Source organism: Aspergillus ruber (genome assembly GCF_000600275.1).
Source record: "Aspergillus ruber CBS 135680 unplaced genomic scaffold scaffold00007, whole genome shotgun sequence".
NCBI classification, from domain to species: Eukaryota; Fungi; Ascomycota; class Eurotiomycetes; order Eurotiales; family Aspergillaceae; genus Aspergillus; species Aspergillus ruber.
In genome coordinates, this window is record NW_024467303.1 from 649,281 (window position 1) to 670,329 (window position 21,049).

Genomic DNA, 21,049 nt, shown 5'->3' on the forward strand with positions numbered 1-21,049 from the left:
CACTATGCAAATCAGCAACGCCACAAATAACATGGTCAACCCATCTTTCCAACGCCTTGCAAGGTCAAGTAAACATCAGTCCCCCATCCCCAAAGACTTTGAATAGCAATGCTACCTCCAAAGTACTCTGCATATGCTCTGCTCAGAGGCAACCCATACCCTAATCCGGCGATGCTACTCAGATGTCCACTGCTGGCAGAGATGGTATTGAGTGCATCAACATTTCCATTCTCCGAGCCTTGGGGATCAAGATCGGAGAACGTGGTAAAGCTGTAGGACCAAATGTTTGGCAGAACCTCTGGGGGGATTCCACCGCCTCGATCACGGATTCTGATTGTGATGCTCTGCGAGGAAGGGCTTGAATGCCGGACTGATTCGTTGGCATCCGCTGTACCAACGACTGTATCGACCTTGAATCCCACGTCAGTGTCGTTTTGTAACTCGCGGGGTTCTTGGGTATGTTTGTCGTAGGCTTCGTGAACGTAATTTCCAGGGACATCCGGCGCAGGCGCAATAGTCACCTCAATAGGTGCGTGTTCTTGGCCATTCTCGATTACAGCCCTAAACGAATTCTTTAACAGTTCTGTGATGATGTACTCCATATGCACGGGAACATATGCAAACGAAGCGTCCGGCTTTCCGCCGATCACCACTTCCGGGCGTACGCCATACTTCAACTCGCATATCTCGCCCACAAAATCCTCACAGTATTTGATGATACGTGCCGGTTGCAATGTCGAGTCAATCACACCAACGTAGTTAGAAGGAACCGAATCCTTCGGTGCTGGGCTGCTATCTTTGGCTGGCTGCGAGGCGAAATTGAAAGCCAGGTGCTGCTCCGCAATCAACCGAGTGCCGATCCGTGCGCGTAGATGAGTATCCAAAAATCGCGTCACCTCTGCTGGATCGATATATTTTCTGCATTCGAGGAACCCGCGTGCGAGAATTGGGATTGTATTCGTATGCGTATGTACGAGATCTGCCAGTACGTCTGCGAATTGTTTCTCTTCTTCTAGGGTCGTGATTTGCCGCTGCTGGTACGGAAGGAGGGTCGACAACGAATGCAGGTAGTTGTTATAGATCTTGGTTACATGAGGATTCGACACAACGATGAAGGGGAGATTTCGTAAGGCCTGGATCCGAGACGCCAATCGAGCAGGTAGGAGGGAAAGGGTGAAATTTGCCGAACTGAGAAGCGCATCTTCTGACAACGGCGGACGTCCGTGCCTAAACAGTCAGCCAGCTATATAGAATCACATTTCTCCGTCACTCACTTGAGAAGGTCTGCTAGTGTCAATGGCCGACGCCTAGTGGCCGCGAGACGGGCGACTTCATCGTTGGCTCCGCTGGCAAACGATGGAAACGAATATGCGGTGTCTTTGGCTGTGGATGTGTAGTTGCGTGCTTTAATAACGGGCCTAAAGCACTGCTGCCTATTCCTGAACAATATCTGCAGTCGTCGCACGGTGGCCATCACCATCAGCTGCTGCGATGAAGATGTTGACCATCTTGGATGACCTCAGAACGTGGGGATGCGCTAACCGGATATGGATGTATCACGTGTGAACCATCACTTTCCTTTTCTAGTTCACTTCTTGCAACCCCTCTCTTTTTCTCTTTTGTTCACCCAATTGCCTTCAAACCTCGAATATCATGATATCAGGCTGCCAATTGCACCATGCTCATACCGAAACGACAAGATGTTTCTCTGTCGATATAAATTCGTTTGCGAATTAAAACTTCGACTCCAATCCGACCTATAATACAGCTGTCTTTAACGACTAAGAGATCAAGTTTAACAAACTTCCTACATCTTGTTTATGCTTCTCCTTGCTAAGAAGTAATTATGGCAAAGTGCATTTTCAATGTCAGCTCCGACCCAAAATGCCATTTTCTCCTTAAGAAATCATACTGACCTTAATCATAGTCGGCATCATAGTTCGCTGCTATAATGGCCAAAGCTCTGTCCTGCTGCATCCAGTCGGCTACCACTGCGGTCTATATTTAAGTAGGGCAGCCAGAATTGCTTAGCCCCTGGACTACCCGGTTTCATGAACGATTGGGCGGAAATACCGCAAACTGACACAGCTAAGACAGCTGTGAATATCGGGGGATACCATTGTCCATGGGAGCAATGCCATTGCGGATGTTCCATCACAGATGCACATATAGAGCAGGGGAGTTGACATTGAGAACTGGGCGGGAATATTCAAGAAAGCGCATGGCCTGCAGTGGATAACCTGCGAAAGCCGCAACAGTCCCAGGGCCGACTGCCGGATGAATAACATGTTCAATATCATGGCCAAAGTTCATGTGTTGTCCTGTTGGAATTACTCCAAGAATAAGGGCCAAGATCAAGGGAATCAGGTCTCTTTGTCGGCGGATGGTCAACACGGGATCAAACTCGTTGGGTATACATCAAGAGGTCGTTTCCCTTTATGAGAATGTTGTAGTAAATGTAGATGGCTGAGAAGATAGGAACCTTGGCGACTAGGATCATTGCAACCCGGCTGTACCACCCAGAGCTGTTCGTCGGGCCCGGTCCAACTCCTGGTGTGCAGCGTGATACTGCTATGAGTTGGTTTAGCTCTGTTGGTTCGATTCTTATGTATCGTAGAGTAATTATGGAGAGATAGAATTATCAATCACTGTCAATCCTATTATAACAACGCAGTCAAAAGTCCCAAAAGCCCCCCAGCAAGCGGAAACAACCCCCGAATCGCATTAGTTACCTGCCAGTAACCCAACAACCCATCAAATTCCTCATCACTAACCTCCTTCCCCTCCAAACCCTGCGCTATCTCCATGAGCTTATAATTCGTTGGCATCATAAAACCCAATGTCCACGGCACAATCCCCACCGTCAAGAACCCCGCGATCCGATAGAAAAGTCCCGTGTTCGCCCCGGCAAGCCGAGAAAATAACTCGCTCCGCGAACCAACTGCCCAGCCCAGATACGCATAAGCACATGCAGTAACAGCAGCGATGGGTGGGTTCTGCGCGTGTCCGTGGTCGTAGAAGTATTGCCACTGCCGCGCTAGCTTGGTCTGCAGGATATCATCTTTCTCCCCGCCCTCTCGTCTGGAGCGGAAGAATACGGGCATGGCGATGGCTGAGAGACCACAGATATTTCCTGAAGCATGCGTCAGCCATCACATCATCTCATGTTGCATCGTATCCGGTCGGTCATAGGTTGCAGGTTGAAGTCATAATAAGCGTTATGCACATACCGGAAAGCCAAATGGACCCACTGATGCCGACGGCTTGCGCCACGCGCACTGCTGTCGGATACTCGCTCATAGTTGTGATTTGCTCTAGGCTATATGTGGGATAAAGTAGGTGTTTGCTTTTTGTTCTTTGAGAGAGGTGAGATCTTCTTTAATTGGTTCGGGGACGCAGGGGACTAGGGGTTACATATGTGTTGCATGCGGCGACGGGGGCTCAGGTGCCCGATGTTCCGTAGGGCGGAGGAGTTGGGGACCGATGCCGTTGGGGGACAAAAAAGAGGGGGCTATGATGATATTCTTGTGTCATTGGGAAAATTCTATTGTGCTGGGATTTGGGAGGTTGAATTTAGTTCAGTTGAGTAATTGTCCACGGTAGAGCGGAAAAAAGAAAGCAAAAAAGCAAAAAAAAAAATAAGCAAAAAAAATGACCGACGCAGGGGTCGAACCTGCAATCTCTTGATTCGTAGTCAAGCGCCTTACCATTGGGCCAGCCGGCCTTGTTGATGGAATTAGGCTATAATTCCCTTTATAAAGCAATAAGCACTAATGCATGCAATGCATATGCACGACATACTTCGGATCAGAAATAGAACAAGTCGTGCATTGACACTACCTTATCAGTGACATATTAGGCGTTACGAGCTCACTCATTGGTGATAATCTTTTTCAATCTTTTTACCTCCAACCCCTTCATTCCTCCCTTCTCCCGCCAGTCCTCAAGAATCTTCACCCAGTCCATCACTCCTTCGCCCCAGTGCTTCGCTCGCGCCGCCTTGAGCACCTCCTCTGGAACCTTGGACTGATCAAAGTCTTCCTCCATATTAAAGTATCCAGGTGCACAGTTGGCCATCCCAGCCAGACCATCGGCACGCATCATAACCTCCCTAGACCACGCCTCTTGACCCTCAATAGATGGTTCGACCGTGACCTTATACGGACCTTGCTCCTTAGTAGCGCTCGAGATAATGTAGGCAACATGCTGCGCCATCTGATCGAGAAAGTAGGTATAGTTTGCTGTGATGCCGGCTTGGTTCGGACCAGGAAAGAAAAGGTTCGGAAAACCGCGCGTCGTCAATCCGTGCAGCGTTGCGACGCCATCCCTCCAAGCCATGCGCATCGACTTCTGGCCACGTCCTGAAATAAACATATCCGAGCGAGCATCAGGGGTTTTTCGGTCAGTGACGTTGTTTCCCGTCGCGAAGATGAGCACGTCGACTTCATATTCGATTTGATTAGTGACTACACCTTTCTGAGTGACACAGACGACGCCTTTGCCGTTGGTGTCGATGAGCTCCACGTTCGGGTTGTTGAAGGCTTGGAGGTATTCGTCATGAAAGCAGGGCCGCTTGCACCAGCCGGAGTACCAGGGTTTCAGGAGGTCTGCTGTTTTCTTGCGCTCGACGACTTGGGAGACGCGGTTGCGGATTTTGTCCTGACGGAGGAGATCCACCATTTCCATTTCTTTCAGGTAGCCTGGGTTCCGGTTCTGGGGGCCTCCGAATAGAGCGCTGTACGAATGAGCGCGGCTCCATTCATCGTTCACAAGGTCGACGTCAGGCAGGTTGGGCGCATTGCTGACGAAGTCGTTGAAGTTTTCCATGCGCTTTGTCTGCCAGCCAGGCCCCTGCGAGACAGTCTCCGCCCACCATTGGGCATCCGTCGGACAATTATCACGTCGGTCCACAGCAGAGGGCGTGCGCTGGAAAACGTACAGCTTCTGAGACCACTCTGCGAGATGAGGAACAACCTGCACAGCAGTCGCACCTGTACCAATGATAGCAACTTTCTTGTCGCGCAGCTTCTGTAGGACAGGAAGATCTGCGGAGCCGCCAGTGACTTTGTAATCCCAACGCTCCATGTGAAATTTTTTACCCTGAAAGTCCGAAATACCATCGATATTGGGTAGCTTGGGAATACTCACCGGGTTCGCGGTTAGGATAACAAAGTCGGCTGTGAAGGTCAAGGGGAAGATGCCCTGGTGACGGTGTTGGACGGCCTTGACAGTCCAGTTCATCTCATCCTCATCCCAGACCAGACTGTTCACACTTGTACACAACAAGGCACGATGGTAGAGACCATACATGCGAACAATCCGATAAACATGCTCCTTGATCTCAACACCCGACACATACTTGTGAGAGGGCATGTACCCCGTCTCTTCCAACAGAGGCATGTAGATATAGCTCTCAATATCACACATCAACCCCGGATACTCATTCCAACACCACGTCCCGCCAAACCCCGAAGCCGCATCCAGAAACAAAATATCCTTAGGTCCAAAATTCCCCGTCTGCAGCAGTCTCACGGCATTCAGCAAGCCCCCAAACCCAGCACCCACGATGATGATGCGTTGGTGGTCAATCTCAGACACGTTGTCAGTGTCATGCTTGTATTCTTCGCAGGCTGGGAAGTCGTCATCGTCGATGCTTGCGTAAGATTCTGTTTCTGTTTCGAAGTGGGGGTCGGGGTCGGAGTATTGGGCGTTTTCCTTGGGATTGAGACGGCGGAGACGTTCTTCGGCGTATTTAGTGCGGATTTGGTTGACGTAGGAGTCGTTGAGGAGGCTGAACATGGAGGTGCCAGGGTTGGAGTCTTTTCTGGGGTACATTGTGTCGTTTGGTCGTTGTGGAGGAAGGTGAGTTGGGTGCGGAGGTCTAGTATAAAGACTGACAGTGAATGAGAGCGAATTAGTACATGATTCAGTGAACCAAATTACTTGTTTGTTGATTACAATGTATTCAAAATATTCATTGTCCTGATTTCACGACTTTTTTGTTTTCTTGAAGACCAATATAGAATATAGAATTTCCATGTGTTGCCCTATGTTCCTATTATTACTTCCATATGGTAGCTCCTTTGTACAGACAACTGAGCCATATATTGCTAGCACCCATCTTTAAGCAACAGCCCCCCAAATGATTGACCACTCCATCATTCTCTTCTGATCGTGCCACATCCAAAGGTGTCTTGCCTCTTTTGTTTCTGATTTCCGGATCCGCGCCTCTCAAGCAGGAGTTGGAGGATATTGGTGTAGCCCTTTCTCGCGGCCTTGAGAACTAAGGCTCATTAGGGTCTTCCAGGGCAGGTCTTTGAAGATTTCATGGCGTGGAAGCGATCATAGTGCCAGAAGGAGTCCAACAATGCGGTTTTGCCCTTCGTGATAGGACGGACATGTCGATCACAGCCGGGCAAATGATGAAAAAATCGGCCCAATATGAATCCTTGGATGTGGCATGATTATGTACATGTTGGCGCCTTGTCCTTCTTCTGGCGTGAGGTTGCGCGGGTCTGCCCGTTTTATCAGTTTATCATATTTTCGGTTAGTGTCCTCTGTTAGCATAGTATCGAACTTGATGGCCGCCTGGCTATGGGTCAGATCTCCTTTCACTAAAGCCTTCAATCTGGGATTAAGCCAGAGGTTCTCTTTCCTATCTAATTCGTCATACAATCTCAAAGGGAGTGGTCTGTCTTCGAACTCTGGGTATACTGGGTTGATAACGAGGGTCAACATGGTGATGAGGTTCTCTATCTGCCGGGGGATCAAAGCATTGCTGGAGGTAACTGATTATCGGAAATGATAGTGTTTGATTGGATTCCGGAGGATTAAGAAGAATTCGTTGCTCTGGTCGGGGGAGATCTGGGCTAATGTCAGCCTTGGCGGGACGATTCAGTCTTACTTCAATGGCTAAGATGCGATAGAATGGTCAGACCGAGACTCGAAAGTTGTGATAAATCTCCGGCAAATAAGAAGAAAAGAAAAGCCAACTACATAATATTCCTTTGTAAAAGGAAATATAGATTGATATCCTGTTAAAAAGAAATTGAACAATAAAAACATACAAAAGCCGGGGTTCGCTAGTGGGCATTCGCCTACGGACGGACAATCTACCGTTAAAAGCAGCGGCACAGCCCCTAAGGTACGGAAATTAGACGACAGAGGCGGTAAAAGAGTGCAGTATTCCTCAGGGTAGCGGTTTTGGAGACGTTATTGTATAAGTGATAGCAAAAGGAACGTGAAAGATAGCCGGCCATGTTTAATAGATAACTAAACAAAGCATGTTTGCAAGAAGAGCATACATCATTCCTGTGTACCAAATGGATAGATGATTACAGCGTGTCTTCATGTAACCATCTATATACACACAGTTCTTAACATATTGCTGCCAAACGATAGCATTTAAAGAGATATGATGCACCGATTTGTTTTTGCTCAGAAGCAAGAATACGCATGAATATTTATGCAGATAGCAGTGAAGCACTCCAAATGAATGCCCCTTAATTTGTTTACTCTCCACGAAAATTGACCTGAATGGAACTAGTCAATTCAACATCCTGTGGCGTAAGATCCAATTCCTCGCGTTCATCCTCCATAGGACACGCCGCCATGGCCGTCATATACCTCGGCGAGTGCAACCCTGGAGATTCCATATCCGTAATCTCAACCGGATTCACCTCTCGCCCAATGACCTCAGCATAGTCAGATGCTTTCTGAATGGCATCTTTCATTGCCAATTTTCTCGTTTTGGACCCGAGCTCTTGTTTGGTCTCGTCCGTTAGTCGCCAATCAATGTTGGAGATGGCAACATTTGGATATGCTGCGAGCCGACCAGCCACTTCGCCTAGTTTTTTAAACTCACGAAATGTAGCTTCGGACCGCAGCTGGGCGTAATGAACTCGTTCACCAGGGTTTCCGTCTCGGTCTCGGGGTCGCCCAGACCAGCTTCGGAGGGAACTGGTTGAGAATGCTGCCACTGGGGCTGGGGATAGTGAGTCTGATTTTAGATCTTTGAATATTTGTTGTAGCTGGTTGGAGGCAGCTGTGACTTCTTTGGAGACAGTGTCTGACGATGAACCCTCGGATTGAACGTGATAGAACAATACGGCTTGTTCTGGAGGTTGATGGATGGTGGAGGAGCCTGTGACGTTGACTGTGATTGGTGTCATTTTTCTAGATTATGAGAATGAAACCAGTAAAGTTGAAAAATAGAATGATAGAAGAGTGTTTGTTTTGTATGAAAATATATTTCTGTTGCCCCTCCTAAAATAGGCAGTCTGTTTGCTCAGCCACAGCATTGTGGCTCCTATGATGTTATGCCAAGACGCAGTGGTGTGTAGCTAAAAGAAGCAAATGTATTTGCAGGCTCTGGGTGAGCAATTGTGTCTATACCCGAGGGTGGAAGTCTGGCTGCGGTTTCTACGGATTCCCTGCCAATATATCACCGACTTAAGTTTCTGTTTTTGCCAATCTCATTCGCTGCGCTCGTGAGTGTGGCCGTATTCTTGTGAGTGAAGCGAGTGTTATGAAGATTCTCTCGCGCACGGTGTCACGGAACTCAGCTAGAGTAATGGGACATCCTTCTCATGGGTTCTAGCTAGGTAGCTATAGACGAGAATAATTGACATGACGAAGGAAGAAAGAAAGGAGGCAACGCCATATTCATCAATGAAGCAAACAACTGCATCTCACGTGGTAGCCAGCCAAAATAACCAAGCCGTCACACACGGAGCTCACCCAGGCGCCAGAGATTGGATTGAACAAACACTGCTGATACAGGCAGCATGGCATCGCTATTGAGAGATGGTGGGCCTTGACTCAATATAGGCACTGTCTCAGTGAATGCTCATGGCATACACTATCAGCTTTCCTTGTCACTGATTGCTCAATATATGGGCACACCGAGGTGGTGAAATTTTTACTGGCTCGTCCACAGATTAACCCAGACCCCTTTCTAAAGTATCTCTGTCGGTGCGGTTTGCATGATCGCAGTTACTGGGAAAAGTCTCCCTTAATCCATGCAATCATAAGCCGGCCGGGGTTAATCCGATACGGCGGAGGGAGCTTTTCCTGAGGTTGTTGTTGTCGCGTACTGTCCGGCTCTGGACTACTGAGCCAACGGTCCGGCCACTTGGGTGACGGTAGGCGATTATTGTCGTCACCGCCGCCGTCGTCGTCTTCCGAGTCTGGGTATTCGCCATGCCTCCGGTCGAAAGGTTTATCTACCCACTCTAATGTCCACACATCGGCTCAGTGAGCAATAAACTTCAACAGTGCAGCTTCGCAGTCTAGGTGGATTGCCCTGCACATGCCCCAGCCATTGTAGTAACGGATATTGTACTGATACAGGAACGGATTCAAGATCTGATGGAGGCAGCGGCTTGAATGACTCAGGACATTGATGCCCGATTCCTCACCGACCTGCTCGGCGATGGCAAATTATATGGCAACTGGCAGATTCGAGAAATGCATGTTGGCTATCGTGGATGCACGATCAATAATTCCTTGGTGGGTGGAAGGTGTGGATATCTATATGGTAGGTGAACATTGTGGCTCAAGCTGTGGTTGCCTGTAATAGTGAATCGTTATTCTGTACAACGCAGTCCTGTCCAAAAAAGGGTTCTGCAAGAATGTATGTTCCATTTGGACTTGACATGCTGTATCCTGATATGGAAAATATTCGGATCTCCCGACCAATTACATCCACTCAAATACGACCTACATGTTATGATTCATTGCCAACTGTCAGCTGACTTGAGCCTCATCAAGTACTATATTAGGCAACTTCTACCACTCTACAACTTGCATTCAACAAAAATAGATCCAAAATGGACAATTTTCTCCCTCCTGAGGCCCCTCCAAACGCCTCAGCCCACATCATCGACTTTACAACCACCAACCCTCCAATCCCCACCTTCGCCAATTCCTTCGCCGCTGTCATCGACAACATTCTCACCGAAGCAGAATGCAATGAGCTCATCCGGCTCGCAGAAGCATCGACCTTACCTCCCAATGACACTTCTGCAACACCAACATGGGCACGCGCGATGATCAACGCAGGCAACGGCAAACAAACACTAGCAACAGACACGCGAAATTGCGGCCGAATCCTGTTCGACAGCCCCGAACTGGCCGATAAACTGGTGAACAGAATAATGCCGTTTTTGCAGGGACTCGGAATTGACCGGGTCGAGGACAAACTGTTTGTGAAACAAGGGACAGTGTACAGACTTTCGAGGCTGAATGAGCGGTTGCGGTTTTTAAGATATGAGGGCGGGGAGTACTTTCGTCCGCATTGGGATGCGATGTATAAGACGCCTGATGGGAAGGAGAGGTCGTTTTATACGATTCATCTTTATTTGAATGGGGAGGGGGAGCAGGATCTCGAGGAGTTGAGGAAGGAGGAGGAGAGGGTCGCGAGCTTATGGAAGGAAAAAGGAGACGGTGCGTTTAACCGGGACATTAATGGGAAGCTTCTGGGCGGTGCGACCTCATTTTTCCCTCGGTATGAGCAGCAGGATGTGCAGGTTCGAGTGTTTCCCAAGGCTGGGTCGGTGTTGGTGTTCCAGCATAGAGATCTGCTGCACAGTGGAGATTCTGTCTTTCAGGGGGTTAAGTATACGATGAGAACGGATATCATGTATCGCAAGGAATGATCGCTCGTGATTCTTGCTAGTATACAGATACCAAATCAAACAAGTCTGGCTTTCATAAACTGGGCGACCTTTAACACAGCCGGATCAACAAACTCATCCTGATCATAAAAGTCCACATGCCTCGCCTCGGGCACGATGACTTTCTCAGTAACATAGGAAATCAACTCATCCAACTTTTCAGTATGCCATCTTGACCCAGCCTTTTCCCCCGCGATCAACAACACAGGCTGCTTCAAGTACAAGTCAGCCAGACTAAACGCATCAAAAGTCAAAATCCGCGGCACACTCCGCAAAAGCATCTTATTTTGTGCACGCGGATGCTGTCCCCTCTTCGTAAGATAATATTCATGCGCTTCCCTTAGATCGACAGGCGTACTATCCTCCAGCTTCGATGGCACATAAGGCACAACCTCATACTCAGCTCCCTTACCCTCAGCACTGATCTGCTTTGCAGCCTTTACAATGATATCACGCTGCTTCGCGGGTGCATCCTGTCCATACCATCCATATCTCCCTGAGTCACCAATGTTCACCAAACTAACCGTCGCAACACACTTTATCCGGTGATCGGCCTTTGCGGCTGCAACGGCATACCCACCTCCAGCACAGATACCCACTATACCAATTTTCCCTGGATCAACCGTGTCAAGGCGCTCGAGGTAATCGACAACACTCCAGATATCGCTGACTCGAGCATTTGGGTCTTCGAGGAAGCGGGGCTCGCCCTCGCTGGCACCTTGATGGGAGGCATCAAAGGCAACTGTTGTGACGCCGTGTCCTTCAGAGAGCTTTTTGGCATAGGTGCTTGCTGTTTGTTCTTTGACGCCGCCGCCCGGATGGACAATGATTAGGGCGGGGGTCTTGGGGGTGAAGGGTTTGGAGGGCTTGAAGAGGAGCCCGGAGAGCTTGATTGTTCCCTTGGGAATTGAGACGGAGGTCATTTTGTGAGTTATAACATGCGTTTAATTAGAATGAATTGATCATAACGGGAGGTAGCAGTGTCCTTAAGGGGGGCCATACTTATAGGTTGAGTGAGCATGGGCTGACGTTCGCTGGCAACTGATTATAGTTTGGAAAATGTCATAGAAAACCCCGCATAATGCCTAAGCTAACCCCAGATTGGCCCTTGGTCGCAAGGTCTGGAACTACCCAAGTTGTTTGGATGCAGGAAGCTCAAAGTTCTGAGGTCATTGTAGCTTCATAGTACTTATTCGGGAAATCAGTGGAACCCATACATACCGCTAGGCCATAGAAAGAGATCTGAATAGCTTAATGAGGTGAATATGATACAACGTCCACCAACATTAACAGGATTATGCATACCAGGACGTCGAATGCGAACTGTCATTCCTCTTTAGGAATAGTGGATCCCCATGATGCGGAAGTGGAGCTTTCCATAGATTATTCCTATTAAGGTTAGACCCACCGACCTGGACAATACATACCTCAGGTATTCAACTCTGCAATTCCAGGAAAACACAGCGAGCATGTGGCTGACTGGTTCCTGCATATTTGCTAGTAACACAAGTTGAGCACTGTACGACTGACGCATGTACAACAAGTCAGGGTAGATTAGCGCCTCCTACATTCACGGCCAGCAATGACCCGGCTAGACTGATACAAAAATTACCAATTATTAGCAGATAACGAGGCAATCATGGCCAGCGAAGAGGTTTAGAATTCCTGAGATAATTTATCTGGCATATGCAAAAGTGGACGGTAAGTGTAATTAAGTGTTATAAGTAGCGAATATGCCACGGCGCTTACAGTCTTCAGGTCTTCCACCTATTGCTATTCGATTCAAGGCATATCAGCATATCCTCAACTCGTTTAGAGTCTTCCAATGAGCTTAAATCAGCAAGCCAACCAAATTCCCAGGCAGTCGGTCGAGCATGACGATAAACCGAAAGAAATCGACCCTCGGGACCGTGCTGCCATAACCGATGGCTTATCAGATCAATCAAATATGGAACTTCTGTCCAAGGCTGGATGTGCTACAAAGAGGAACAGACTCAAGGACGGGAGCAGCGCTCGAGCATCTCCTGCCCCGGAGAGTCGATCTTCATGTTAGTTGCCTCCTTCAACTTTTGACGATTTTGTGCTTAGAGGGAGGTTAATCTTTTCAACAGGATTGAGATAACTGTGCCTTTATCATTTGTTGCTAAAGGGGCAGTGCCTGTCTTTGAGCGAATCTTCTAGAATGGAACACATTGTGTGACTGCACTTCGGATCAATTTCATTATTGTTTTTTAATTGGCGATTTAGTTATAGCATTTATTCTCTTCGCCTCGAGGGTTATATTGGCGTCAAATACTGTGATTGGTGTGTTGGCTACTGTTTATTTGTTTGTTCTGGCTACTGCCTTTGGTGGAATTTCACTCTTTTTCCATCTCCTTCGTTCCTCCAATCAGTTTTTCACCGTATCGGCTAACTACCAGCTGCTTGCTTTCAATATCCTTGTGTCCCGAAAGGTACTATCTCCACTGGTGCTTAATTCTCAAGTCAATGGAACTCGACGACATTGGTTTCCGCAGACAAACGTTGCAATATGCAGAGGCAATAGGACTACGAGGGAAACTCCGAGCTGGCGAATAAATACCGGAAATGTGACGATTGCAATCATCGCTCTTCACACGCTGATTCTTTCAATTTCAGCCTTCTCCTTTATTGGGACGGCATGAGGGAAGATTGGCTGGTTCGGTTCCCTATTCCTGGAAAGTCCATTTTTTTAGATGAGAAAGTGCTGGATGAGGTGGCTTTTATGAGGTATATTGCAGAGAATACCAATATCCCAGGTGCCACAAGTTATTGCTAATGGGAAGGCAGAGGATAACCCAAGTGGCCTTGGGCCGTTTATTATCATTAATTGGGTTAAGGGGTTCCGATATCACAAATCCTCCGCGTGGTGAAGACAGAAGATGATGACAAGTAGCTTATTCTTAGCCCGGATATTGATAAAAAGACGCTGGCGATACTATATGGTGAAATGGCGGCTATTTTACTGGAACCCTGGAAGCTCAAATTTGACCATAATGGAAGTCTGCGCCTGGATGGAGCCGGGAATTTGTCAATTGAAGGGCCATTATTGACTCAGAAATTGGACGAATTAATCCGACAAGCAACGTAAACAACTACACTCCTACTGATGTCTACCATATTTCCGTTGACTACATCATTTCATTCTTGGAAATGCAGAAGATACATCCGGAGAGGCAGCGGAGCAGTATCTTTGATGCGGAAGACTGTTAAGAGAGATACACCTTCCATCATCTGATGAAAGCTATCGCGTTGAATTTCGTTCGCAATAACAATGGCTCTTTCCAAGTTATTCTTCGATGACCTTCGTCCAGAAGTATGACGCTAGGTTGGACAACGGATATAAGGTCGAATATAAAAAGTATGTTACCCGCCCATGAGAACGGACAAACAGGTATGAAGCCCAGATGTTCGTGTACCAGCCGCTAATAGTCATTTAGAACAACACGGAATACCATTTAATTTTTCTCGTGCTTTGGGTATCTTTGCCCTGTCTCTGACTGCTCATCTATGTGTTAAGCAAATTCGCATTTGATTTAAGTACTTTGTCCCCGTATACCCATGGGAGCCTACATAGAATATAGATGAAAGAAAATATTCGTTAATTCGGTTCGATTAAATCAAACAACAAGAAAGCGCTAATTTTAGTACAGAAACCCAACCCGAACTCCATATCGCCTGTAATGCCATAATCCATCCATGTCGTATTGACCTTGTCATCACCGACTAGTTATAATCCGGCACTGGCATATCTTGGCCCATAACATCAATAATCCTGTATCTCACCATCATAGCCATCATCGCGTCGCACATTGCCGCTCATATACCCATCCTCAACGGTATTGTATTCCCCCTCCTCCTCCTCCTCTTCCTCCTCCTTTTCATCATCATCATCAACCTCATCAATCCCCCTCTGCTGCAAAGGAAGCCCTCTAGCATCAACCTCACTCTTGGCCTCCGTAGCAAGATGTTTATAAGACGCGACAAGGCCCTCATCCACATCCACCCCGCGCTGTTCGTTCCGCTGAAAAGGATGCTCAGACGCATAAAGAGCATCCTCCGAAACATAGATCTCGTTATCCACCGCGCGGTTGTTAAGCACTTCCTCCGGATCAGCTTGCCAGCCAGCGGGGTGGTAGCTGGTTTGAATATTGTCAGGAAGAAGGTAATTTGGGAGATCGGCACGTCGTGTATTTTGATGCTCCTGCTGTTGCTGCCTTTTTTTGAGACTCTCTGCGACGCCGCGTATTGCCGCGGCAAGTGCTGGGATCTGGGCGTCATCGCGCTTTATCTTGTCCTCGCGCCGACTGCGCGAGAATAGTGGGTTCCGGCCGGGCTCAGTTCTGGCATCGGGACGGACAGTTGGGGTGTAGATTGGGTGGATGTTGGGGCTGAATTGATGTGGGGGACCTGTGACTGTTAGTGTGGACTTTGGATCGTTGAATTGGAGTAACTTACGCTGATCAGGAATGGAGATAGGGATGTGTGCAAATTTAGGAGTTCCGATGTGTGTAGTAGGCTTATTCAGGGTTGTGTTTGTGATAGTAGTGGTCGTTGTCGTACTTGTTGAGCGGAGGTTCGGGGGAGCAGGGGCCGCGAAGGCGATGGTGGTGAGGGTGCTGATAAGGATGAATTGGTAATGCATTTTGAGATATTGCTTTATTGTAGGTAAATTTTCTTTGAATGGTTGTTTGCGATCGAAGCGGATTCAGGGTCTATTTATCATGAGCCATACTCCATACACCGAACGAGGCTGAATTGTATAGCCCCCGATTGGTTTCGGCCCCATTCCTGATATTTGGGGCCTAACCACAAGGCTAAGTGAGACTTGCAAATAAATATTTAGCTAAAAGAGGCTGTACATAACACCAAGTATCCCAAAATTAATCATAATATTAACCAAAATAGTACATAATATACAGAGCTCATAATAATAGTATCGATGTTGCAATCAACCCCTAACCCAATACTCCCTCAACCCATCCCCACTAACACATTTCCACTTCCCAATATCCCGGTCCTCCTCCCTCCGATCTTGCATATTCGGCTTCAGCCCCAATCCCAAGTTATACGGCCGATACTCCGGGTCCTTGCGCAAGCGTCTTACAACACTCCCATGAACCATGGCCTGCTTCGGGAGCGGCCGTCGCAAACCATGGGTGTGCCAGCGAGTCATGACAATTGACCCGTTGGGCTGAACGGCGGGTCTCTTAAACGGTAAATACTCCAACAGTCGCCAGAAGAACGTTGTGAGGCCTTTCCCGGAGTCGAAATCGAGCGAGTCGTGGATTTGGGCTGTCTCTGCCGTCCGGACTGTATCTTGGACTTGGCAGAGTGTTGTTTCTGTGGCTGTTGGTGATGTGGGCGTTTGACCTGGGGAAGTCACCTCCCATAAGTCAGGCGTTAGTTGCTCGATCTTCTTCTCGTCGAAGGTTAGGCCTGCGCGCGCGGCTTCGTTTACCATCCAGGCGAGCGGGATGTGCGATGTGGGATATAGCTCGTTGTTTTCTCTGTCCGGTCGCCAGCCTCCGCCGACGTCGCTGTGATCGCCTGCGAAGTAGATCTCTTCGATATCTGTTGGTGCGTCGTCCTCGGGACCGTCTGAGTCTGCCGCGAAGGCTTCCTCGGTTTGCTCGTATATGATCGGTCGGCGACGCTTGATGCCCGATTCGTTGGCGAATAGCACAGGCTGGAATTTAATTCGTCGCTCGTCGATACTAACCGCATGGCGAGTGATGATCGGTCGCGGCTGACAAGCATTCAAATTCGTACTCCCGCTATTCCCACTGCTCTTCTCAAACTCAGCCACGCTGTTGACCGTGTCGAAGAGGCCGAGGAAATGGACTCTGTCGATCGGCCGGCACATCGTCTCTCTACTAATCCGCAAAATCTCATATGCCCGATGCCGTCTCCTATGCGACTGCGGCGCAAACTTCCAATCCGTAAACGCCTCCCAGACAAACGGAATCAATTCTTCATTATCGGCACTGATCAACCCGACATAATCGAGCATCTCGTTCAGGAAGCGCGCTGTATACGCACCCCGCGAGAAGCCGAAGAGGTAGATTTTCGCTCCTGGTTTCCATCGGCGCGCGAGAAACCGGTATCCGCCGATGACATGTTTGTTGAAGGAGGTTGCGAGGGCGAGGTCGAGGGCTTTCTGGGTGTTGAGTTTCGTGGTTGGACGGAGGGCAAGGTTTGCGAGGCTGCTGGGGGAGATTTCGGTGCCGATGCCGGCTTTTCGTTTGTTAGCATTCTGGCCGAGGATAGATGGAAGGAGAAGGAGCATACGCTGATAGTAACAGTAGCGATTCTCCTTATTTCGGTCTAGGAGGCGGAAGATCTTGAGGATGTTGCTTTCACCTCCGTCGGCACGGAATGTGTTCCCTGTGCCATCGAAGCAGAGGACGAGCTCTCTTCCGTTTTCTTGTTCTTTTTCCATGATTATACGCTATACTGATGGTAATACTGTTCGAAAAGAATTCTTCTATATGACACTGGCGAGGACACGGTATTTATAAAGTCGAACGGTCTTCCAGAACCGGTAAGTAAGCTGATAGTTTATGGATCGGCCTGATGATCACGCCCGGTTCACCTTCACCCCGTACCCTGATGTTCCCCTGATATCATATCGAGTCACTAAGGCTGTGATATACAAGTACGGGCCTTGCTGACGAGTCTTTGAAGTCTAAGTTCATTGAGTCGAGAGTCCGAGCGGAATGTGATATAATATGTGTTTGCCGAGGCACTAAAAGAGGCATTCGTGGCGGAGGCATTGGCATTCATTGGCATTGGTAATACGGGGTATGCATGTTGATCAAAAACTGTATAGAATCATAGCAAACTGTCCTGTCATATTGTAGAAAGCAACGCGTGGATATTCGGATACTCCCGCTTCGGTACACTCCAGAAAAAGAACCCAAAGACCCACAAGAACCCAAGGATCCTGCATCCCCATCCCCTGAACGACACCCTCCCCTTGGTCCACTTCACAACAACACTCTCAACCGCACCCCCGACGAAATTCACACCGAAAAACCATACCTCCCTCCACCCACCACTCCCCCAAACCCACCGCATTACAACCGCGTGCGAACACCCGCTGATCGCAAAAACCACAAACACGCACCACCACCGCTCCGCCACGCTACCCGGCCGCAGCCGCAAAACCCGTTGCCCCACGCATCGCCCGTAGTTCGTATACGCCCGGTAAACGAGGCGGTGCCAGAAACGGCCCCAGAAGCCGCGAAGAGTGTATGCCTTGCCCGGGGAGCCGAAAAGGGGGGTTTGCCAGTCAGTGGTGTTGTCGAGGCGGAGGATAACGGTGAAGAATATGCCGAGGGCGTCGTGGGAGCAGTCCAGGGTGAGGTAGGCAGTCCAAATCCAGTCGATTGCGCTGAGGGAGCGGATTGCCGTCTCTCGGTAGGTTATGGTACCTGACAGTAACCGGCGAAAGTAAATTTCCTTAATCGGGGAGAAGTCGTCGGCCGTCAGGGGCAGGAACGGGCCTGGGAATATGTATGTTGTCCATAGGTGCATAAGCGACAGGTGCAGTGTGATACGTGCCACGCGCACGATGGTGAAACGGACCCGACTCTGTGGAGGGTCATAATCACGATCGACTGTATGCGCACCGGGTACCTGTCGTGCTGTTTTTAGAAACTGGGGATTGCTCCAGAGCTTGTATGCTGCGGCAAAATCATATCGCTTGTCCGGCGACGGGCGCGGAACAACCCATTGCTCGAAATACAGCAGCGATGTGACATGAATGAAATACACAGCGAGACCAATGGCCCAGAGGTCTGCAATGTCCTCAAGTTGGTTGGAGGTTATTAGAGAAATGTAAGATGGGAGAAGGATGAATGGGAGCGACCAGAGGCGGGTTGTGTGGTGGAGAGCGATAGACACGAAAAACACGGATATTAGAAACGAGAATACTGGAAGTAACATGGTGCTTGCGGTTCAGTGCGATTCAGACGAATCCTTCATCCATCGCCATATATCTTTGTTTAGGCGAACTGCGACATTGGGGGCGTTAGCAGTATGCCTTGAATATGTGCCTTGGATAGCCTCGTATTTTCCAAATTAGGAATCGGCCCCAATCTATTCCAATCCCCCCAGGCACATTTTGGATTCACTGCCATGGGGCCGAATGGCAACCAAATGTTATAAAAGAAGGTTACATATCATCTCAATTCTCATCATCATCAACAGCTCAATCAATCAATCAACCAAAGAATCAAATAATCATCACTCTCAATCTCAATCCATCTTTCTATCTCTCTCCACCCCAGTACAAAACACAACCATCAAAATGAAGACCGTCTTCGCCGCCCTCGTCATCGCCCTCTTCGCCTCTTTCCTCCAAATTTGCCCCGCTCCCATCGGTGGCCTCGCCAGAATCGGCGTCCGTCTGGTCAAGGGTGCTGTCGATGCCGGCTCCAGCATCAACGATGAAGTCCAGAACAACTCCCGTCGTACCCTGATCACCCTCGACGGCGACCACTTTGATGAGCACGCCTACCTCCAAGCCCGTGACGATGACCCGTTCGCTGGTCTGCCCGAGCCCGCGGCCACCCAGTGCAAGGGCCAGCTCAAGGATGTCACGGTTAGCTTCAAGTTCGATGGCAACACTGTTACCATTGGCAATGTGCCGGCGACTTGCATGACTCTGGCGACTGTTTTCTTGGGTGACAACCCGGGTGCGCACGGTCCTATTCCTATGAGTGAGTTTCTCTTTAACCTCTCAGGTGACATATTCGATGCTAATAATATATAGGCTCCTCGAGCTTGAAGTACACCAACGTCGATCAGGGAGATATCCAGCAGCTGCGCAGCATCATGAAGCAATAGATTAGACATTCGATTCGGTTCGGTTTATAGATGCAGGCGGCGGTGTTTGGTGTTGTCTTGGCCATTATTTCCTTTGATATCTCTATGTTCTTATGCGACCTTTCTATGACTTTGTTATTTTCACGGTGTATGCTCTTTTATGTGTTCTTTCATGCGATTGGTGTACCTGGAGTATGGATACAACGGAGATTACCCAAATAGGAAATCCCAAATTTGAGGATTCATTTCAGATTAATTATCGGCCCTACTTCAGCCTAGTCTATAGTAACACCCATTAATGGGATCTGACTAGGGTCCTGTATCAGATCAAGTGCCGAACCGAGGATATCTGCTAAAACATATTTGTAAGGTTGTATCAGATCTGTAAGCTCCAAGTATAAATTCTCTTCGTTTCTCGAACGTTTCCATCTGTCAATCATTCATTCTTCATCAGAGCAGGTCTCTTAATTTATTCATTCTTTTATTATCCCACCCACTCACTCAAAATGAAGTACTCCCTCACCCTCATCGCCCTCGCCAGCACAGCCCTAACGGCTCCCACTCAGCGCGAAGAGCGTGGCCTCTTCCCCGGCTTTGGTGATTCAAGCTCCGGCTCCGGATTCGGTGACTTGTTTGGCGGGGGTTCCGGATCGTCTGGCTCCTCTGGATCCGACTCCAGCTCTGGCACCAGCTCCGCGTCCGGCGCTGCATCGACCCCGTCGTCGACCTCAACTACCACCTCTGCTCAGGGAACAGATGCCCTTGGTGACTTTAGTGATCTCTTAGGTGGATCTTCCTCTGGTACTCCTCCCTTTATCTCTGGTTAAATGAACACTGGCTGAAAAAATAAAGTCGGCGGAAGCACCGAAAATGGTGTCACCGACAACGACGGATGCCAGCCCTTGACATTCATCTTCGCCCGCGGCACCACCGAAATGGGCAACATGGGCTCTGTCGTCGGACCACCTGTTGCCAAGCAACTAGCCTCCCAAACCAACAACAAGGTCACCGTACAGGGTGTGGACTACCCCGCTGATGCCGCCGTACGTCCTCCCTCCCCTCACCCCTATAGCAAGTATAATAATAAATAAAACAGGGTAACGCCTCTATGGGCTCCTCTGGCGGCCCGAAGATGGCCTCCCTCGTCAAACAAGCCCTAAAGCAATGCCCCAACACCAAAGTCGTGCTCGGCGGCTACTCGCAAGGCAGCATGGTCGTGCACAACGCAGCCAACTCGCTGTCTGCGGACCAGATCTCCGGAGCTGTGCTGTTCGGAGACCCATTTAAGGCGCAGAGTGTGGGGAAGTTGGATGATAGTAAGAGGAAGGAGTTCTGTGCGCAGGGTGATCCGGTTTGTTTGAATGGGGGGAATGTTATGGCGCATTTGAGTTATGGGAAGAATGCGGAGGAGGCGGCCAAGTTTTTGGTGGATGCTTCTGGTGTAAGCACCTCTTAGGTTGGGATTTGTATATACTTCGCTGAGGTTAGAGAAATTGAAGGAGTGAGATGAATGGTATAAATGA

At 48.9% G+C, this 21,049-nt stretch overlaps 13 protein-coding genes and 1 non-coding gene across 14 annotated transcripts; 4 read left to right on the forward strand and 10 right to left on the reverse strand.

Moving 5' to 3' along the window:
- Positions 1 to 35: 35 nt before the first annotated feature.
- EURHEDRAFT_452589 (alpha-ketoacid dehydrogenase kinase family protein) lies at positions 36 to 1,474 on the reverse strand (the record flags this gene model as incomplete). The annotated part of the gene is made up of 2 exons (XM_040784051.1): positions 36 to 1,227; positions 1,275 to 1,474. 2 exons carry the CDS (start codon positions 1,472 to 1,474, stop codon positions 36 to 38), a joined length of 1,392 nt encoding a protein of 463 aa, XP_040640599.1.
- A 1,186-nt stretch (positions 1,475 to 2,660) lies between these two features.
- Positions 2,661 to 3,327, reverse strand: EURHEDRAFT_410707 (DUF1772 domain-containing protein; the record flags this gene model as incomplete). The annotated part of the gene is made up of 2 exons (XM_040781428.1): positions 3,231 to 3,327; positions 2,661 to 3,133 (listed from the first exon to the last, which is right to left on the reverse strand). The coding sequence occupies exons 1-2, from the start codon at positions 3,298 to 3,300 to the stop codon at positions 2,661 to 2,663; spliced, it is 543 nt and encodes a 180-aa protein (XP_040640600.1). The 5' UTR covers positions 3,301 to 3,327.
- A 325-nt stretch (positions 3,328 to 3,652) lies between these two features.
- On the reverse strand, positions 3,653 to 3,724 carry EURHEDRAFT_t58. The gene has a single exon. It is a non-coding gene; the product is annotated as a tRNA-Arg (tRNA).
- A 141-nt stretch (positions 3,725 to 3,865) lies between these two features.
- EURHEDRAFT_552987 (flavin-containing monooxygenase) lies at positions 3,866 to 5,835 on the reverse strand (the record flags this gene model as incomplete). Its single annotated transcript, XM_040787566.1, has 2 exons — positions 3,866 to 5,589; positions 5,773 to 5,835. The coding sequence occupies 2 exons, from the start codon at positions 5,833 to 5,835 to the stop codon at positions 3,871 to 3,873; spliced, it is 1,782 nt and encodes a 593-aa protein (XP_040640601.1). The 3' UTR covers positions 3,866 to 3,870.
- Positions 5,836 to 6,405: 570 nt separating this feature from the next.
- On the reverse strand, positions 6,406 to 6,738 carry EURHEDRAFT_401323 (uncharacterized protein; the record flags this gene model as incomplete). The annotated part of the gene is made up of 1 exon (XM_040780075.1): positions 6,406 to 6,738. The coding sequence occupies one exon, from the start codon at positions 6,736 to 6,738 to the stop codon at positions 6,406 to 6,408; it is 333 nt and encodes a 110-aa protein (XP_040640602.1).
- A 496-nt stretch (positions 6,739 to 7,234) lies between these two features.
- Positions 7,235 to 8,227, reverse strand: EURHEDRAFT_342627 (SIMPL domain-containing protein). The gene has a single exon (XM_040778411.1). It carries the CDS (start codon positions 8,169 to 8,171, stop codon positions 7,512 to 7,514), a length of 660 nt encoding a protein of 219 aa, XP_040640603.1. The 5' UTR covers positions 8,172 to 8,227; the 3' UTR covers positions 7,235 to 7,511.
- A 1,208-nt stretch (positions 8,228 to 9,435) lies between these two features.
- EURHEDRAFT_342644 (uncharacterized protein) lies at positions 9,436 to 10,676 on the forward strand. The gene is made up of 2 exons (XM_040778412.1): positions 9,436 to 9,538; positions 9,772 to 10,676. Exon 2 carries the CDS (start codon positions 9,831 to 9,833, stop codon positions 10,656 to 10,658), a length of 828 nt encoding a protein of 275 aa, XP_040640604.1. The 5' UTR covers positions 9,436 to 9,538; positions 9,772 to 9,830; the 3' UTR covers positions 10,659 to 10,676.
- A 17-nt stretch (positions 10,677 to 10,693) lies between these two features.
- Positions 10,694 to 11,599, reverse strand: EURHEDRAFT_452300 (alpha/beta hydrolase; the record flags this gene model as incomplete). Its single annotated transcript, XM_040784019.1, has 1 exon — positions 10,694 to 11,599. One exon carries the CDS (start codon positions 11,597 to 11,599, stop codon positions 10,694 to 10,696), a length of 906 nt encoding a protein of 301 aa, XP_040640605.1.
- Positions 11,600 to 12,470: 871 nt separating this feature from the next.
- Positions 12,471 to 12,962, forward strand: EURHEDRAFT_410711 (uncharacterized protein; the record flags this gene model as incomplete). The annotated part of the gene is made up of 2 exons (XM_040781429.1): positions 12,471 to 12,724; positions 12,788 to 12,962. A coding segment is annotated over exon 1 (222 nt), but the record flags the coding sequence as incomplete, so codon positions are not given.
- Positions 12,963 to 14,460: 1,498 nt separating this feature from the next.
- Positions 14,461 to 15,339, reverse strand: EURHEDRAFT_376185 (uncharacterized protein; the record flags this gene model as incomplete). Its single annotated transcript, XM_040778825.1, has 2 exons — positions 14,461 to 15,104; positions 15,153 to 15,339. 2 exons carry the CDS (start codon positions 15,337 to 15,339, stop codon positions 14,461 to 14,463), a joined length of 831 nt encoding a protein of 276 aa, XP_040640607.1.
- A 306-nt stretch (positions 15,340 to 15,645) lies between these two features.
- On the reverse strand, positions 15,646 to 17,136 carry EURHEDRAFT_452337 (T6SS phospholipase effector Tle1-like catalytic domain-containing protein; the record flags this gene model as incomplete). Its single annotated transcript, XM_040784021.1, has 3 exons — positions 15,646 to 16,019; positions 16,068 to 16,931; positions 16,998 to 17,136. 3 exons carry the CDS (start codon positions 17,134 to 17,136, stop codon positions 15,646 to 15,648), a joined length of 1,377 nt encoding a protein of 458 aa, XP_040640608.1.
- Positions 17,137 to 17,546: 410 nt separating this feature from the next.
- On the reverse strand, positions 17,547 to 18,644 carry EURHEDRAFT_376187 (wax synthase family protein; the record flags this gene model as incomplete). Its single annotated transcript, XM_040778826.1, has 1 exon — positions 17,547 to 18,644. One exon carries the CDS (start codon positions 18,642 to 18,644, stop codon positions 17,547 to 17,549), a length of 1,098 nt encoding a protein of 365 aa, XP_040640609.1.
- Positions 18,645 to 18,841: 197 nt separating this feature from the next.
- On the forward strand, positions 18,842 to 19,850 carry EURHEDRAFT_410715 (uncharacterized protein). The gene is made up of 2 exons (XM_040781430.1): positions 18,842 to 19,420; positions 19,474 to 19,850. Exons 1-2 carry the CDS (start codon positions 19,009 to 19,011, stop codon positions 19,545 to 19,547), a joined length of 486 nt encoding a protein of 161 aa, XP_040640610.1. The 5' UTR covers positions 18,842 to 19,008; the 3' UTR covers positions 19,548 to 19,850.
- A 125-nt stretch (positions 19,851 to 19,975) lies between these two features.
- On the forward strand, positions 19,976 to 21,032 carry EURHEDRAFT_475414 (carbohydrate esterase family 5 protein). Its single transcript, XM_040785405.1, has 3 exons — positions 19,976 to 20,327; positions 20,379 to 20,569; positions 20,623 to 21,032. The coding sequence occupies exons 1-3, from the start codon at positions 20,033 to 20,035 to the stop codon at positions 20,980 to 20,982; spliced, it is 846 nt and encodes a 281-aa protein (XP_040640611.1). The 5' UTR covers positions 19,976 to 20,032; the 3' UTR covers positions 20,983 to 21,032.
- Positions 21,033 to 21,049: the final 17 nt, after the last annotated feature.

What these genes read in the sequence shown, in the direction of transcription:
- EURHEDRAFT_342627 (XM_040778411.1), bottom strand. Translation starts at nt 8,171, where the DNA reads ATGACACCAATCACAGTCAACGTCACAGGCTCCTCCACCATCCATCAA.
- EURHEDRAFT_342644 (XM_040778412.1), top strand. Translation starts at nt 9,831, where the DNA reads ATGGACAATTTTCTCCCTCCTGAGGCCCCTCCAAACGCCTCAGCCCAC.
- EURHEDRAFT_410715 (XM_040781430.1), top strand. Translation starts at nt 19,009, where the DNA reads ATGAAGACCGTCTTCGCCGCCCTCGTCATCGCCCTCTTCGCCTCTTTC. An exon ending in GCACGGTCCTATTCCTATGA is followed by an intron (nt 19,421 to 19,473) that starts GTGAGTTTCTCT and finishes AATAATATATAG; the next exon opens with GCTCCTCGAGCTTGAAGTAC.
- EURHEDRAFT_475414 (XM_040785405.1), top strand. Translation starts at nt 20,033, where the DNA reads ATGAAGTACTCCCTCACCCTCATCGCCCTCGCCAGCACAGCCCTAACG. An exon ending in CTTAGGTGGATCTTCCTCTG is followed by an intron (nt 20,328 to 20,378) that starts GTACTCCTCCCT and finishes GAAAAAATAAAG; the next exon opens with TCGGCGGAAGCACCGAAAAT. An exon ending in ACTACCCCGCTGATGCCGCC is followed by an intron (nt 20,570 to 20,622) that starts GTACGTCCTCCC and finishes TAAATAAAACAG; the next exon opens with GGTAACGCCTCTATGGGCTC.